Source organism: Anolis carolinensis, chromosome 2 (assembly GCF_035594765.1).
Source record: "Anolis carolinensis isolate JA03-04 chromosome 2, rAnoCar3.1.pri, whole genome shotgun sequence".
Lineage (NCBI taxonomy): Eukaryota > Metazoa > Chordata > Lepidosauria > Squamata > Dactyloidae > Anolis > Anolis carolinensis.
Window position 1 is genome coordinate 22,394,280 of NC_085842.1, and position 17,543 is coordinate 22,411,822.

General features: G+C 42.8%; 1 protein-coding gene across 1 annotated transcript; it reads left to right on the forward strand.

Moving 5' to 3' along the window:
• The first annotated feature begins 337 nt into the window (after positions 1-337).
• On the forward strand, positions 338-16,166 carry LOC103278113 (zinc finger and SCAN domain-containing protein 30). The gene is made up of 5 exons (XM_062973585.1): positions 338-413; positions 5,675-6,373; positions 9,767-10,351; positions 11,375-11,501; positions 14,187-16,166. The coding sequence occupies exons 2-5, from the start codon at positions 5,687-5,689 to the stop codon at positions 15,455-15,457; spliced, it is 2,670 nt and encodes an 889-aa protein (XP_062829655.1). The 5' UTR covers positions 338-413; positions 5,675-5,686; the 3' UTR covers positions 15,458-16,166.
• Positions 16,167-17,543: the final 1,377 nt, after the last annotated feature.

Sequence of the window (17,543 nt, forward strand, 5' to 3'; positions counted from 1 at the left end):
TTTAACTTGTTGCCCACGAGGACTCCAAGATCCTTTTCACACCTACTGTTGTCGAGCCAGACGTCCCCCATTCTGTATCTTTGCATTTCATTTTTTCTGCCTAAATATATATAAATACAAATGTTGCATATACATACAAATGATGATGGTGAAATTACTGTGCATCTTACAATCAGCAGCCTCTTAGAATCAAAGAGGTTCAGGAATCAGGGCAAGAAATCCCAGGCAGTTCTTGTACTTTTCCTATGTTTAACTGTGCTTGCCCAATCTGTGCACTGAAGGGGTTAACGACACAGAGCTGTGGCGGATAGACAGGCCTGTTTATTTGTGATTTCATTGGAGCCCCACTTCCTTCTTTTCCCTGCCCACGCTGGAGCCACTGGAGGGTGCCTTGTGGAGGCTGAAAGAAGCGGGTGAGTTTACAAATGCTAGCAGACCGCTTCTCTGCAAAGAAAAAGACGAGAGATTGAGCATTCCTTATCCAAAATGCTTGGAACCAGAAGTGTTTTGGATTTTAAAACACTTGCCTTAACATAAGGGTTGAGATCTAAGCTTACTGTATACAGTACATGGAGTTTGTTTATGTTTAATGGACAAAGCCTGAAGGTTATTTTAGGCACAATATTTTAATGATTTGCTGCATGAAAGTCAGACTGCATTTGCACTGTGAAACAATGCAGCTTGAAACTGTCTTGTATGGTCAGTGTAGACTCATACAATGCATGTCAATGAAGTTAAACTGCATTATATGAGTCTACATTGACCACACAATGCAGTTTCAGACTGCGTTATATGGCAGCGTAGATTTATTTATTTATCATTTCAGAAGCGAACTGAGGGTAAAAGTTGTAATGTATTTGAAAACACAAAGTTTTAAAAAAATTGGCATTATACTAAATGTCCTTTGACCAGAAGCTGGCCACTTGGAGTGCCTCTGGTGTTGCTATGAGAAAGTCCTCCATTGTGCATGTGGCAGGGCTCAAGCTGCATTGTTATAGGTGGTCTGTGGTTTGCTCTTCTCTACATTCACATGTCGTGAACTCCACGTTGTAGCCCCATTTCTTAAGATTGGCTTTGCATCTCATGGTGCCAGAGCTCAGTCTGTTCAGCCCGTCCAAGTTGTCCAGTCTTCTGTGTGCCCAGGGGGGAGTCTCTCATCTGGTGTCAACCACTGATTGAGATTCCGGGTTTTAGCCTGCCGCTTTTGGACTCTCGCTTGCTGAGGTGTTCCTGCGAGAATCTCTGTAGATCTTAGAAAACTATTTCATGATTTAAGTCTTTGGCGTGCTGGCTGATACCCATGTTTTATATTCCTAAAGAAACAGTGTTTTGTTATGACTCCCAACATTTTTGGAAATGTTACATTACTACTACCAGTGTTATAATCTACAACTTCCAGTATCTCGAGTCAGAATAGCCAATGGTGGGGGATGCTGTGAGCTGTGATGGAGACCCAAAAAATTCTGTTCTAAAGCCTAATGTCCTGATCACTAGATACGAAGGTCTACGTGCCTTGGCTTACAAAGACTTGGGATGCATTTGCAGAGCAGAATTATTGCAGTTCAACACCTCTTTAACAGCCATAGTTCAATGCTATGGAAGGAGTCCTGGGATATGTAGTGCTACCAGGTCATTTCCCTTTGCTGGCATATTAGGGCATGTAAGAAATCTGTTAATGTGTGTGAGTCAACTGCAAAATAAGATGCATGAAGCCCATTGGTTGAGCCATGTCTGTAGAGCTGGATAAGCCTGGGATTTTTTTGATACTGTTGCATTTTTTTCAGGCTTGAGCTATTTAGGTGCACAGACAGAGTTTGAAGAAAGAAGCAGGGAGACACAGATTTTGAGGTGTTGTACTGCCTCTAATTGTACAGTAGACCTTCACATTTGTGGGTTTGACTTTTGTAGATTTGATTATTTGTGGAACCTCTAGGTCAGGGGTCCCCAAACTTTTAAAACAGGGGGCCAGTTCACAGTCCCTCAGGCCATTGGAGGGCCGGATTATAGTTTTTAAAAAAATACATATGAACAAATTCCTATGCACACTGCACATATCTTATTTTGAAGTAAAAAACAAACAAAAAGGGAACAAATACAGCCTCAATGTTAATAATAATAATAATCATTATCATCATAAAAATAATAAAGAGGGTTGAAAAAACCCCTTGGGCCATCTACTCCAACCCCCTTCTGCTTTTGTGCACACTATAATCAAAGCACCTCTGACAGATAGCCATCCAATAATAATAATAATAATAATAATAATAATAATAATAATAATAATAATAATAATAATAATAATAATATCACCATAATAAACATGGTTGGAAGAGACTCCTTCGGCTATCTTGCCCAACCCCCTTCTGCCTTTGTGCACCAAAACATAAAGCACCCCTGACCAACAACAACAACATTAACAACAACAACAAACAACAACATTGTAATAATCACGGTTGGAAGAGATTGCTAGCTTTCAAGAAAAAAGATTCCACAACAGGGCTGCAGAGTATTCTTTCAGTCATTCACACTGGAATGACTGAGGAGGGAGAGAGGCACATGCGGACTCCCTGCCTGTGTCCTCCGCGACAGCGAGAAAGGTGTGTGCGTAGCGAGGAAAAGGCCTGCGCCTTTCTCTCCTCCCTCGGCTGGTACGCACCTTTCCTGCTGCCTTCCTCGGTGGCACTGGCGGGAAAGCTGCCTGTGGGGCGAGGGAGGAAAGGCACAGGCCTTTTCCTCGCCCCATGTGCATCTTCCTTGGTGGCAGCGGCGGCGGTGAGAAAGGTGCGTGCAGGGTTCACATGGTGCAAGGAAGGTGCGCATGGTGCAAGGAAAAGGCCTGCGCATTTCCTCCCTCGCCCTGTGGGCAGTTTTCCTACTCCCACCACTGAGGAAGGCAGCGGGAAAGCTGTCTGCGGGGCGAGGGAGGAGAGAAAGGCCCAGGCCTTTTCCTCGCACCATGCGCACTTTCTTCGGTGGCAGCAGTGGAAAAGCTGCGTGTGGGGCGAGGAAAAGGCCTGTGCCTTTCCTCCCTCACCCTGTGGGCAGGTTTCCCACCGCCACCATCGAGGAAGGCAGCGGGAAAGCTGCCTTTGAGGCGAGGGAGAGAAAGGCACAGGCCTTTTCCTCGCCCCACACGCACCTTTCCCGCTGCCACCGCCACCAAGGAAGATGCACATGGGACAAGGAAAAGGCCTGTGCCTTTCCTCCCTCGCCCCACAGGCAGCTTTCCCGCCGCCACTACCGAGGAAGGCAGCGGGAAGGGTGCATGCCGGGCGAGGGAGGAAATGCGCAGGCCTTTTCCTCGCACCATGCGCACCTTCCTCGGTGGCAGCAGTGGAAAAGCTGCGTGTGGGGCGAGGAAAAGGCCTGCGCCTTTCTCTCCTCCCTCGCCTGGCGCGCACCTTTCGCACCACCTTCCTTGGTGGCGGTAGTGGGAAAGCTGCCCACGGGGCGAGGGAAGAAAGGCGCACGCCTTTTTCTCACCCCATGTGCGCCTTCCTCGGCGGTGGCGGTGGAAAAGGTGCGTGCGGGGCAAGGGAGGAGAGAAGCGTGCACGCGCGGGCCGGATAAATGGCTCCGACGGGCCGGATGTGGCCCGCGGGCCGTAGTTTGGGGACCCCTGCTCTAGGTACTCCAGTGAGATTCTATTTATTTAATTTAGTATTATTTACTGCATTTTATTTTGCTTTATCTCAACCCCAAAGGGACTCAGAGCAGCATCCAAATTGGCAATACAGTAGAATCTCACTTATCCAACACTCGCTTATCCAACGTTCTGGATTATCCAACGCATTTTTGTAGACAATGTTTTCAATACATCAAGATATTTTGGTACTAAATTTGTAAATACAGTAATCACTACATAGCATTACCATGTATTGAACTACTTTTTCTGTCAAATTTATTGTATAACATGATGTTCTGGTGCTTAATTTGTAAAATCATAACCTAATTTGATGTTTAATTATCCAACATATTCGCTTATCCAACGTTCTGCCGGCCCGTTTATGTTGGATAAGTGAGACTCTACTGTAATTCAATGCCGCATTAAAACATAAAACATACAAAATACATTATGCATTAAAATCATAAAAACAGAAACATATAAATATATTTAAATAAGCAGTTAACAGATAGCACATTGTCCTGAAACCATGATCCAAAAGCCGTTCCAGTCATCTTAACTTTGTAGGCTCATATTGCACTCTTAACTACTCCAAACGCTTGGTGCCATAGCCAAGTCTTCACTTTCTTTCTAAAGGACAGGAGGGAGGAAGCCAATCTAATATCACTGGGAAGGGAGTTCCACAGTCAAGGGACTACCACTGGAAAGGCCCTGTCCCTTGTCCCCACCAACCACACTTACAAAGTGGGTGGGACCAAGAGCAGGGCCTCCCTAGAAGAGCTTAACATTCGGACTGGTTCATAGGAGGAGATGAGTTTGGTCAGGTAAGCTGGGCCAGGACCGTTTAGGGCTTTATAGGCTAAAGCCAACACTTTGAATTGTGTTTGGTAGCAAATTGGCAGCCAGTGGAGCTGACGTAACGGGAGCTGTGTGTTCCCTGTATGCTGCTCCGGTGAGCAATCTTGCTGCCGCTCATTGGACTACTTGAAGCTTCTGAACAGTTTTCAAAGGCAACCCCATGTAGAGCGTGTTGCAGTAGTCTATTCAAGATGTAACAAGAGTGTGGACAAGTGTGGCCAAGTCTGACTTATCAAGGTACAAGCATAGCTGGCTCACAAGTTTCCATGGTCAACTTCCACTATAGAGTTGCACTGGAAAATCTTCAGATTCCTAGAGATGTGTTCCCTTAGGTTAAAAAAATAGAATTTTGATTTCATGCCTTTTCACTTTTGCAGAAGTCCTGTGCCCCTAACACTAGCAAATGTAATAATAATAATAATTTATTTGTTTGACCAGTCATATGACCATTTCAAAGTGCAACATAAATAAAAACAAGGCAAAAAGGATGGGAGGACAGGCAGCTGACCATCTGTTTGCCGACAAAATCTTATTTTCCTGATTCTTCTTTCAGCAAATGTGGACACTTACTGTACAGTTAGAATGTGAAGGTTGATTGTGTTGTTGAAGGCTTTCATGGCCGGGATCACAGGGTTGTATGTTTTCTGGGCTGTATGGCCATGTTCCAGAAGCATTCCCTCCTGACTAGTTTCCAACAGACTTCACAACCTCTGAGGATGCCTGCCATAGATGTGAGCGAAACGTCAGGACAGAATACTTCTGGAACTTGGCCATACAACCCGAAAAACATACAACAACCCTGAAGGTTGATTATAACTATCTTTGATTCTATGTGTCTGTTCTAGTTGGGGTTAACAATAGCCGGTGCCAATCCACTGCAGTCAAGATTTGTTGGACAATAACTCCTGTAGACTATTATGAGGTGTGTTGTCCAACAGATTTGGCAACATTAGGTTGCGGAAAGTTACCATGCAATAATGTAAGTGGACCTAAGCTTTGATTGTGTGTTCTTGTGTGACGGAATACACTGGGTTGTCCTGGTTGTCTCTATCAACCTTATGGTTCTATTATTCTAAGTCACATTGAAGAGGATAAGCTTACTCTTGAGAAGAACTGTGTAGAGGTCTGCAAGAATTGCCTTCTGACAAAAAAATATGTTTTTTCCTCTCTTGCTCTCTCTCTCTACTTCAGCCACAAACAAAAATGGAGGAGTCAGACCCCATGGCAACTGAATCCAGGGGTAGACTGGAGAATGGAGAAAGAGAAGCTGACTCTGTCCAGGCTGCGCCCATGAAGAACTTCCCGAAAAGAGATGTCCCACTGCAGGTCAAGAAGGAGACAGAGGAGTTATGGGAGGCCCAATTGCAGACGTTCCTGAAGACCATGGATCCCCCTCATTCAGGAGCGAATCCCCCACAATTCCTTGAACCCATGTTTGAAGAAGACACAAAGGAATTCCAAACCTCCATCAATGAAATAACCAACCAGTGGCCTAGAAGAGAGTGGGCTTCAGAACATCTTCTCAGGGAAGCTAGTCAACCCAATGGAGACCTAGATTCTTCCATGAATATGGAGAAGCTTGTGAGTGAGGATGCTGTTAGTTCAGAGGTTCGACGCCAACGCTTTCGGCTCTTCTGCTATGAGGCAGTCAAGGGTCCTCGCGAGGTGTGCAAGCAGCTCTGGAATCTTGGTCATCAGTGGCTGAAGCCCAAGAGATGCTCCAAGGACCAGATCCTGGAAGCCTTGATCCTGGAGCAGTTTCTGACCGTGCTGCCCAGGGAAATGCAGAGCTGGGTTATGGAACGGAGCCCTGATTTCTGCAGTCAGGCGGTGGGTATGGCTGAGGACTTCCTGCAGAGGCTGGAGGAGCCAGAAAAATGGGGGAAAGAGGTGAGCATCTGTGGTAATGGCAGGCATGGAAAGGATCCAAGAAAATGTCAGGCCTTGTGCCCCACTGTATATACAATGGGGTGCATGTGACCACTTTTATGGCCCCTGAAGCCTTCCATCAACTTAGAAAGTAATCATTGCAAAGTTTCTTTCTATCCTTAATCTATTGTACATTTTTGATCCCATCAACTCCAGCTTAATCTTTTCAACAAATATTTCAATGTAATTTTGAGCAATGTTTGTCAGTGTTCTCTCACTTATCGCTGGGGTTAGGTTCCAGGACCACCCGCAATAAGTGAAAATCCACGAAGTAGGGACACTATATTTATTTTAATATTTATACATTATTTTAGTAGTTACACACTATTTTAAATCTTTATCAACCAATTGTGTGTTGATAAATCTCCTGTTCCCGCTTGGGCTCCTTTTCTCTCCCTTTGGCTTCTCCTTCTTCCCTTCCTTAAGCTGTAAAATGTATTTTTTATGATTTATAATAGTCTTTTAGAATTTATTGAAAAACCGCGAAAGAGCGAATCTGCAAAAAATGAACCGCAAAGTAGTGAGGCAACACTGTACGGTGAAGTTTGGGAATGCTTAGGAGCTTCACAGAAGTTCCAGAGCATTCTCCTGTTTTTCCTTTAAAAAAAATATTTTTATTTAAAAAAATTTAATGCACATCATTGGGTAAAAAGACAACTCATAAAGAAAATTTTAGGGAAGAGAGGTAGGGGGAGGGGGAAGAAAGGGTAAGGATTAATTAGGGGAGAAGGGAGGGAAGAAATAGGGAAATAGGGTGAAAGATTGTACTTCCAATCTTCTTTGTAATGGTATTATATTAAAAAGAAAAGTCCAATAATGTCCATTAATCTTCTCTTTCTCTCTGGATTGTCTGCGATGGTATTTTGATCTCCAGTCTTCGTCAGATTAAGTTAACATTTTTATTTTATTTTCTTCCTGCAATGCTTTAAAAGGAGTCCAGGCTGTTGTTTTAATATATCTACCTTGTGATCTGGATATCAAAAATGTTAATGTGTCCATACTCATAATGTCTATCATTTTCTCTATCCATTCTTCTTTTGTTGGTATTATCTTTTGTCTCCACACTCTGGTGAATACAATTCTTGCCGCCGTTGTCAAGTAGGTGAAAAGTTTGCCTATGTTCGTACTCCACTCAATATTAGTCATCCCTATTAAAAAATGTTCTGGTCGCAATGGAATCTTTACTTTCAAAAAGTTTTGGCATAGTTCATGAATTTCTTACCAAAAGAATTTTGCTTTCTCACAGGACCACATGTGGTGGCAGGTTCATTCACTTTTTTCACACTTCCAGCAATTGTAATTTAGGTCTTTGGAATTTCTGAGGGGTCATGTACCATTGGTACATTATCTTTAGCCAATTCTCTTTCAAATCGTATGCATAAGTGTAATTTATTTTTTTGTTCCATATTTTCTCCGATTCATCCGACATAATTGTCCTACCTATATTTCTCACCCATTTAGTCATCCATTCCTTTATTTGTTCTTCCTTTGTACTCCATTCTAGGAGTATTCTGTAGATCCTTGTAATGTTTTTTCCCATTTGAAAGTAGATTTTCCCAAGTCGTCACTTTCTCTGAGAAGCCCACTTTGCTATCCTTTTTAGAATATTCTTTTATGTGTTGATGTTGAAACAAGATATACTGTATTACTAAACTGAGTTTTCAATTGTTCTTGACTCTTTATTTTAAATTCTTTATCCTCTTTCTTCAATATATCGTGATATGTAGGCCATATCTTCCAACCTAGCTCCCTTCTCTGACAAGCATTCAAAGACGAGATCCATAGAGGAGTTTTCCTTTATATTGTTCCCAAATCCTTAATAGGGATGAGTGTATGAAATGATTGCCATTTTTTTTAACCTTTTTCCTCTCGTACCATAGGTACGCGTACCATCCTGCTCTTAGATCATGGCCCTCTAGTATTAGAGTCTTTCTTTTTTTCAAGAGGTATCCAATCTGTAACCCATTCTAGGCCGCTGGCTTCAAAGTGCAAGCTTAAATTTGGTAGTCCAAATCCTCCTTTTTTCCTTTCATCTTTCAAATTGGTATAATTTATCCTCAGTTTTTTATTATTCCAAACAAATTTCATTAAATCCTTATTCCATTCTTTAGAAGTTTGCATTTTCCTGATTATAGGCAGATTTTGAAAAAGGTGTTGGTACGCGGAGGACAGGAGACAGGAGCAGGTGGAGAGATGAGAAACGACCGTCACCCTGACCTGTCGATGAACTTCTACTCATCAGTCAGACCACTTATGCAGCCAGCAAAAGTGGCACTGATAAATGACACCTCAGTCATAGATTTACTGCTTATCCCAGTGGTACTAGGCTTTATTTACAAGACTATATACAACTCCAAACGCCATCAGCAAGGGAAAAGCATGGCATGTCTGTTCACCAAGCCGAATCTCTAATCAGTGCTCGCAGGCACATCCCACATTCCATAGTTCATGGCGAATGTTCCGTCCCTGCAGTTGAAAACGGAAGTCTTGACCCATTGGCCCTGTAAGCTATCAATCAGGGCTGGCATGTAATTAGCTCTTGTGCTGCTGGAAAGCTTGCCAGAACACATATGCACAATCCAACAGCATACAATTTGATTTAACATTTCACACTCTTAACACCAAAAAACACTGTCAAAGGGTACTTCATTTTTGATATTTGTTTTAATTACCGATATTCTGCCTAAAAGAGATAATTTTTAAAATGTCCACTTCTTGAGATCTTTTTTGATTTCTTTCCACTTGCTTTCATCATTGTTTTGCAGTAGTTGCAAATTTTTTGCTGTGATACTTATGCCTAAATATTTAAATTTTAACTATCTGTAGTCATGTAATTTCTTTCAGTTTTTCTTGTCTTATCAGTTATATTTATAGTCAGAATCATTTATTTCTCCATGTTGATTTTTAACCCTGATACTTTTCCAAAATCTTCCATTTTCTGTAACCATTTCTCAATGTTGTTTAATGAATCTTCCACTGTTCAGATGAGATCATCAGCAAAAGCTCTCAATTTATATGACTCTTTATTAATTTCACCCCCTTCAAATTTTCATCATCTCTTATGCTATTCAATAGAAATTCTAGTGCTAAAATAAAAATCATTGGGGAGAGGGGACATCCTTGCCTGGTTCCCTTTTCCACTTTTATTATTTTAGCTTTCTGTCCTTTTATCCAAATATTGGCATCCTGGTCTTCATAAATTGCTTGAATTGCATTGATAAAATAAAATCCTACATCTATTTCTTTTAGTATCATTTTTTAAAAATTGCAATTTAAGTTATCAAATGCTTTTTCAGCATCTACTAACAGGCTGGGCCCATGAAGAACTTCCTAAAAATAGATGTCCCACTACAGGTCAAGAAGGAGACAGAGGAGCAGTGCTGGGAAGCACAATTGCAGAAGTTCCTGAAGACCATGGATCCCCCTCATTCAGGAGCGAGTCCACCGCAATTCCTTGAACCCATGTTTGAAGAGGACACAAAGGAAATCCAAGCCTCCATCAATGAAATAACTAACCAGTGGCCTAGAAGAGAGTGGCCACCTAGGCCACCCTTGTGGGCTTCAGACGATCTTAGGGAAGCCAGTCAACCTGATGGAGGCCTAAATTCCTCCATGAATATGGAGAAGCTTGTGAGTGAGGATGCTGTTAGTTCAGAGGTTCGACGTCAACGCTTTCGGCAATTCTGCTATGAGGCAGTCAAGGGGCCCCGCGAGGTGTGCAAGCAGCTCTGGAAACTTTGTCATCAGTGGCTGAAGCCCGAGAGATGCTCCAAGGACCAGATCCTGGAAGTCTTGATCCTGGAGCAGTTTCTGACTGTGCTGCCCAGGGAAATGCAGAACTGGGTTATGGAACAGAGTCCTGAGAACTGCAGTCAGGCGGTGGGTATGGCTGAGGATTTCCTCCAGAGGCTGGAGGAGCCGGAAAAATGGGTGAAAGAGGTGAGCGTCTGTGGGAATGGCAGGCATGAAAGGGATCCAAGAAAATGTCAGGCCTTGTGACCCATTGTATATATAGTGGGGTGCATGTGACCACTTTTATGACCCCTGAAGTCTTCCATCAACCTAGAAACTAATCATTGCAAAGTATTGTCAAAGGCTTTCATGGCTTGAATTACTGGGTTGCTGTGAGTTTTCCGGGTTGTATGGCCATATTCCAGAAGCATTCTCTGGTAAAAACATCAAAACATCCAGGAGTCCCCTGGGCAACGTCCTTGCAGACAGCCAATTCTCTCACACCAGAAGCGACTTGCAGTTTCTCAAGTTGCTCCTAACACGAAAAACAATGTACCGCTAGACACTACAGTCTTATTGATTGTATGGGAGGATGTGATCCTTCTGGTCCTCTGGATCCAAACCACGTAGGGCTTTAAAAGTACATCTCCCATGGGGTTGTTGTGTGTTTTATGGGCTGTATGGCCATATTCCAGAAGCATTCTCCTGACGTTTCACCTGCATATTATTTCAGAACACAGAAATGCTGGACCACTCCAACAACCACTGTGAAAATGAGCAAAATCAGGCTACCACTGTTTTAGAAACTCTAAAATCAGGACAGTAAATGAAAAACACTCAGAAGACAGGGGACATGAAACAATCGGGCAGCTAACACCTCCCAACAAAGGATTCCCCCAGGCAGGAAGCAACCAAGCTTTGAAGCTGCAGGGTCATTCAATGCTAGTCAGGCAGGCCAATTGCAACATTCAAACTTGCCTCAAACGAGTTCTTTCTCCCACTCTGGCTATTATTCCACAGATATACAAATCGCACTTGCCTATTTTACAACAGACCTCAGACCCTCTGAGGACGCCTGCCATAGATGTGGGTGAAACGTCAGGAGGGAATGCTTCTAGAACATGACCATACAGCCCAGAAAACGCTAAGCAACCCAATCATTGCAAAGTTTATTTCCATCCTTATTCTTATATAATGCATAGCTGCTCTTTTTTCTTCTTTTTTTTACAGGAACCCAAGATGGTCCTAGAGTCTTTTGCCAGCACCCCAAAGTCAGAACAGGAGCCACATGATCCCATTCAGGCGCAGCTCTCTGTGGAAGCAAAGCAAGAGGGTGACGAAGAGTCCAATTTCTTTGGTAAGTACTTGCCCATTTTTTTTAAAAAAAATAACAACTAAGGACAGTCATTTTCTCTCCCAGCTGCTTTGTAGTGCATGCTATGTATGTACTCACTATTTTGTATGTAAAAATTGAAGCAAAAGCTCCACTTACACATTTTCAGCTATAGAAGGAGGGGCAACCATGGGTTTTTGGGAGGCCACATTAACCATCTAGAGTAGTGGTTCTCAACCTGTGGGTCCCCAGATGTTTTGACCTTCAACTCCCAGAAATCCCAACAGCTGGTAAACTGGTTGGGATTTCTCAGAGTTGTAGCCAAAACACAGGTTGAGAACCACTGCCTTAAAGTGTAGGTCTTGACTCCAAATGGGATCCCCTTAACTTAATGTAGGAGACCCAAAAATTTTGGCGACAGTAACAAGTTTCTGACTACCATCCATTTGCACAAATCTGTTAGTAACAACATGCAGGGTTTACAGTGGACTCTGCAGAAGATGCTTCAGCTGTTCTTCATAAAAAGGGGAAATCAGTCTGTTTAGCAAGCCTCGCAAGTGTTGATTTATTATCAGTAAACGTTTGTTTTTTTATGTTTATTTTATATATGTATATACCTGAGGTATACATGCTGCTGAAATTGCTGACCGAAAAGTCTGCGGTTCAGATCCGGGGAGCGGGGTGAGCTCCCGCTGTTAGCCCCAACTTCTGCCAACTCAGCAGTTCAAAAACATGCAAATATGAGTAGATCATAGGTACTGCTCTGGTGGAAAGGTAATGGCACTCCATGTAGTCATGCTGGCCACATGACCTTGGCTTTTTGGCTTAGACATGGAGATGAGCACCAACCCCCAGAGTCGGGAAAAACCTTTACCTTTACCTTTTCTAAGATCATGTAAAAATTTATCAGGTGGAAAGGGATCTCTCCCCCCCCCCCCCATTTAAAATTGCAGGAGATAATGTGACATAAATTATTGCCATGCTTACTAGAAGGTATTTGAGGAAGAACTCTTTTTTTATTATTACTCTGTCAATTTGTTTTAAAACTACAAAGGAAAAAAAACAGTCCTGTGGGCTAAATGTAGCCCTTAGATTGCACTTTGTCCAGTCCTGGGGTATAAGATATAAGTTTGTTGTGTCACCAGAGTTCTCTGACAAAAAAGAGTACAGATCCAAACATTACATAGTATGGAGCTATGGCAATTAAAGTGGGGTCCTCAGACCTCACCTCACAACCTCTACGGATGCCTGCCATAGATGTGGGTGAAACATCAGGAGAGAATACTTCTGGAACATGGCCATACAGCCTGGAAAACACACAACAACCCTGTGATCCTGGCCATGAAAGCCTTTGACAACACATTGGAGGCAGCATCGTTCTGCTACTACAGCCAACCCTAGCTTTTGTCCGACTCCCATTCTACCAGGAAGGAAGACACAGGAGTCTGCTGAAGGCCTTGGATGGTACCTCTTCTGTCTGGCAAAAGGGGATGAACTGGATGGCCCTGGGGCTCCTTCCCAGAGGTGGAGGGAGGGAGGGAGGGAGGGAGGGAGGGAGGGAGGGAGGGAGGGAGGGAGGAAGGAAGGAAGGAAGGAAGGAAGGAAGGAAGGAAGGAAGGAAGGAAGGAAGGAAGGAAGGAAAATAACTGCACCCAGTCCCTGGACACATATCCCTTTGGAAATAAATGGCAATCATAACCTTATTGAAAAGGAAAAATGATGTCATATCCATTTGGCAAATGTGAATCTCCATGAACATGTGGAGACCACCTTTTGAAAACCACTAGTCAAGAAAAGCATGACCTCGTTAGAAGTCAACCCTTTGAACGAGTGATATTCATAAACATTCATGTAATGGCACACAGGTAACTCAGCTGTTAAACTGAAGAACTCTGTCTTTGAACTGCCAAGGACAAAGACATGCCACTACAAAAATATATTTGGTTAGCAGAGGATGGTTGTTTCTTTGCAGTTGTAATTGCTCAAAACACACACACTCCCTTTAGAAACCTTAGTTTAAAATATGCACTCAGAGATTTAAAAAACGTCATCTTTGAAAAATAACATATCTTTTTTCTTATAAACAACTTGTATTAATTCACCATATAGGTACATTTCTTTTTGAAGTTCAGTTATAGATAAGATGTAGCTTCTCTGTGTTGAGTACACAGGGTATCATTCTTAATCAGTAGTCCCTAGTCTTTAGGTATAGTTGTACCTACTAAAGTCCATAAGTCATACTTACCTACTGAAGTCCAAACAACAACATGCATCCACCTCCACTGAGGTGTAAAGCAGACTGAATACAAAATGGAGTCCTGAGTCTGAACATGCTCAGTACCATCACATGTCTATAACCCCTCTCACACCAAACAGGTACAGTCAAACTGGCAAATCAAAATACACATAGAATACAGGTTAGCAAATATATACATTAACAAATGAATAGCGAAAGGCTTGGGTGGGAGCCTACTATCATTCTGTCTGGGTTTTGGGGGGCACTCAAGTTCGGGGTTGTTACTTGCATTGTAAATACGAATTGTATCAAAATTTATACCATTTACGAACCACATTTGCAATTTTGCACAGCTTTAGTAGCCAGTGCAGAATATTAGAGTGGTCTTTTAACAGTAAAATTGAACAATGTAGCCAAATCAGTCTTGCACACCTGTGTTTCTGGAAGTATGACACTCATTTTTTATTTTCTAGACATTGGGCAAGTGCAGGGAAGCGAAGAGGAGTCTTCTCATCTACAGAAAGATGACCAAGTGGCTATCTGTGAAATATTCTTACAGAGCCTTGAGACAGAGTTGATTCCTGGAAGTCCTCCAGTACCAGAAGTTCACTGGGAAAACCATCCTGTGGAAGTGAACAAGCATGAGGAAGGACCTGATTTACATAGCAATAGCTTTTCAAAGGAAATAATCCACTTCAATGTCAATAAGGAACAAATTAATGACAAGAACTTCAAAGACCTGAACAGCCAGGTTGAGGAAGCGATTGAAAAACCATATAAGTGTTTCTACTGTGGTAAGACCTCCACATGTAAGACCAACTTTGTGGCCCACGAGAGAACCCACACCGGAGAGAAGCCGTACACATGCTTGGACTGTGGCAAGTGTTTCAACCGGAAGTCAACTCTTGTGAGGCACAAAAGGATCCACACCGGTGAAAAGCCATACTGGTGTGCCGAATGCGGGAGCCGTTTCACCGCCCGGTGCAACCTAATCAATCACGAGAGGATCCATACAGGTGAAAAGCCATACAGCTGCTCCGACTGTGGGCAGAGCTTCAGTCGGCGGCTACAGTTTGTCATACACAGGAGAACCCATACAGGAGAGACGCCGTATAAGTGCACCCAGTGTGGAAAATGCTTCACTCGGCGCTCTTCCCTCTTGATACACGAGAGAATCCACACAAACAAGCCAAACACGTGTACAGACTGTGGGAAAAGCTTTAGTCAGAAAAGAAAGCTTCTTAAACACAGGAAGATCCATACAGCAGAGAGACCGTATAAATGTCCATCGTGTGATAAAAGATTTCTAAAACGTTGTGATTTGCGCAGACATGGCAAGAAACACATAGTTGTTGTAGCCCAGCCTGTTCCTGAGCTATCAGAGGAGCTTGAGGTTGGGGCTATTCAGCTTGTGATTGTCCCTGATCTTGACTTTGTGATGGTTCCTGCACCTGCCTCTGCGTCTGGGCCTGAGACTCCTATGCAGGTAGAGTTGGAGGAAACTCCTGTCCCAGGCCAGCCAGAATGGCAGCTTGAACCTCATTCCTTGAAGGAGTCAAGGTTGGGTTTGCCTTTGCCAGATGGGCATTCTAGTGTGGATTCTAGTGGTGATAAAGCTGATGAGCTGCTTGACAGAAAGAAAGCGATTGATCAGCAGAGAAGAGAACGGGAGGGTTTTCGGCGCAGCCAGAGACTGTTACTGAGAAAGAATAACGAGCAGACTTCCCACGGAAAGAGGCCTTGAATTTACCCTTAAGAGGAACTGTGTTCTGTAAGAAATTCAGAGATGGTAAATTTGCTCATCAAGGTGGAGATGCCTGCTTATGCTCCATGTTCCTGTAAACTTCCATGGAAATTCATGCCGCCTGGTGCCTTGAGTCTTCTTTTAATCTTGTCCTTGTTTTTTGGGATTTTTGGATATCTAGTTCGTGTTCCAGCAGTTTGCAGTTTGGATTACTACTCCAGTCAAGATCCTGCCTTGTGTTCTAGCATTTATCCTGTTATGTTGTCAAAGGCTTTCATGGCCGGAATCACAGGGTTGTTGTGCGTTTTCCGGGCTGTATGGCCATGTTCCAGAAGTATTCTCTCCAGGAGTATACCTCACAACCTCTGAGGATGCCTGCCATAGGTGTGGGCGAAACATCAGGAGAGAATACTTCTGGAACATGGCCATACAGCCCAGAAAACACACAACCACCATTATCCTGTTCCTTAGACTAATCTTTCCTGCATTCCAGTTTGATCCTGTGCCTTGGATTAATTTTGATACCTTGTTTGAACTAATTTTGATATCCTGTTTGGACCTTGATCTTCTGTGTGACCTTTATAGACTCTTGCTTCGAGATTCTCAACTGTTTTGTACCTTGTAGATTTAAACCTTATTTCATTGACTTTTGGCTTTGAATTACCTTTACTTGCATATAATTTTTAATAAACAGATTACTTTGCTTATATTCTGGGGCTCCAGTGTGGTTTTGAGGTGCCTCTGCAGCCTAGGGTTCAACAATAAGAACACACCCTGCAGGATGCTAGTGTTGGGACCTCAGTCCCAACTACTATCTACATACCTAAAAACCATGACATTTTCTGAAAACAAAAATGGCTAATGTAGCTTTTTCAACATATTGTTATGGAAAAGTAACATAAAAGGAAAGAGCAAGTGGCAAGACAAAGATTCGAACAACTTTAACATCTGCATTAGCTGACCAGGGCTGCAGTTCACAAGACCCGTGTCAAATAGAATGTGTTGTATCCAAGATGTCACAAAGCTCTCTGTTGTTATAGAATCATTAATGCAATGTTGAATCTAATATTATAACTTTTGGTTGGCACATTTTCCTACATAATATAGATATTTAGGCATTTCTTGATTTATAGAAAAAGACAATTGTGCAAGTCATAATAAAGGCTTAGGAATAGTATTGGGAATACAAATTTGTTTCATATTATACAGTTGGATCCCCACATTTGCAGGTTTAACTTTTATAGATGTGATCATTCACAGAACTGATTAATATGGTCTCTTTGGGAATCTCTAGGTCCTCCAGTATAACTCAAGAGTACATCAACACAGGGTTGTTGTGTGTTTTCCGGGTTGTATGTCTGTGTTCCAGAAGAATTCTCTCCTGACATTTTGCCCACATCTGTGGCAGGCATCCTCAGAGGTTGTGAGGTATATTGAGGAAGCCTGCCATAGATGTGGGCGAAACGTCAGGAGGAAATGCTTCTGGAACATGGCCATACAGCCCAGAAAACTCAACAACCCTGTGATTCCGGCCATAAAAACTTCGACAGCACATTGTACATCTACACAGTTGAATGAATGTAGTTTGACGCTATTTTAATTACCATAGTTCACTGATATAGAATCCTGGGAGGAGTTTGATGTGTCATCAGCACTCTTTGGTAGACAAGGCTAAAGACCTGGAAAACCAACAACTCCCCTGATTTCATAACTTGAGACATGGCACCCCAAGTAGTGCATTAGTTCTATAGTGTAAGTAAGCCTTTTGTGGTCGGCCTCTAGCTAATTGCAGAATTGGGAAGGAGAACCAAGATATTTCTCAAGAGGTGTACTCTCAGGTAATAAAAATATGTGTTTTTTGCAATCATGTTTTCCTCACTTTTGTAGAATCTTGCCCCCCAATCATGGATGGCCTGCCATAATCAGTTAAGAAAGCTAGTGTCAATTGAGCTCTCACACATTTCCCCAATCTGAAAGAAGTGGCGCAATGGGTTCAACCCTTGTGCCAGCAGGACTGCTGACTTGAAGGTTGGGTTGCTGACCTGAAGGTTGGCAGTTCGAACCCGGCGAGAGTGCGGATGAGCTC

Excerpts from the sequence above, each read along its gene's own strand:
- LOC103278113 (XM_062973585.1), top strand. The coding sequence starts at position 5,687 with ATGGAGGAGTCAGACCCCATGGCAACTGAATCCAGGGGTAGACTGGAG. Across the intron at positions 6,374-9,766 it reads CAGAAAAATGGGGGAAAGAG|GTCAAGAAGGAGACAGAGGA; the intron begins GTGAGCATCTGT and ends GTCCCACTACAG. Across the intron at positions 10,352-11,374 it reads CGGAAAAATGGGTGAAAGAG|GAACCCAAGATGGTCCTAGA; the intron begins GTGAGCGTCTGT and ends TTTTTTTTACAG.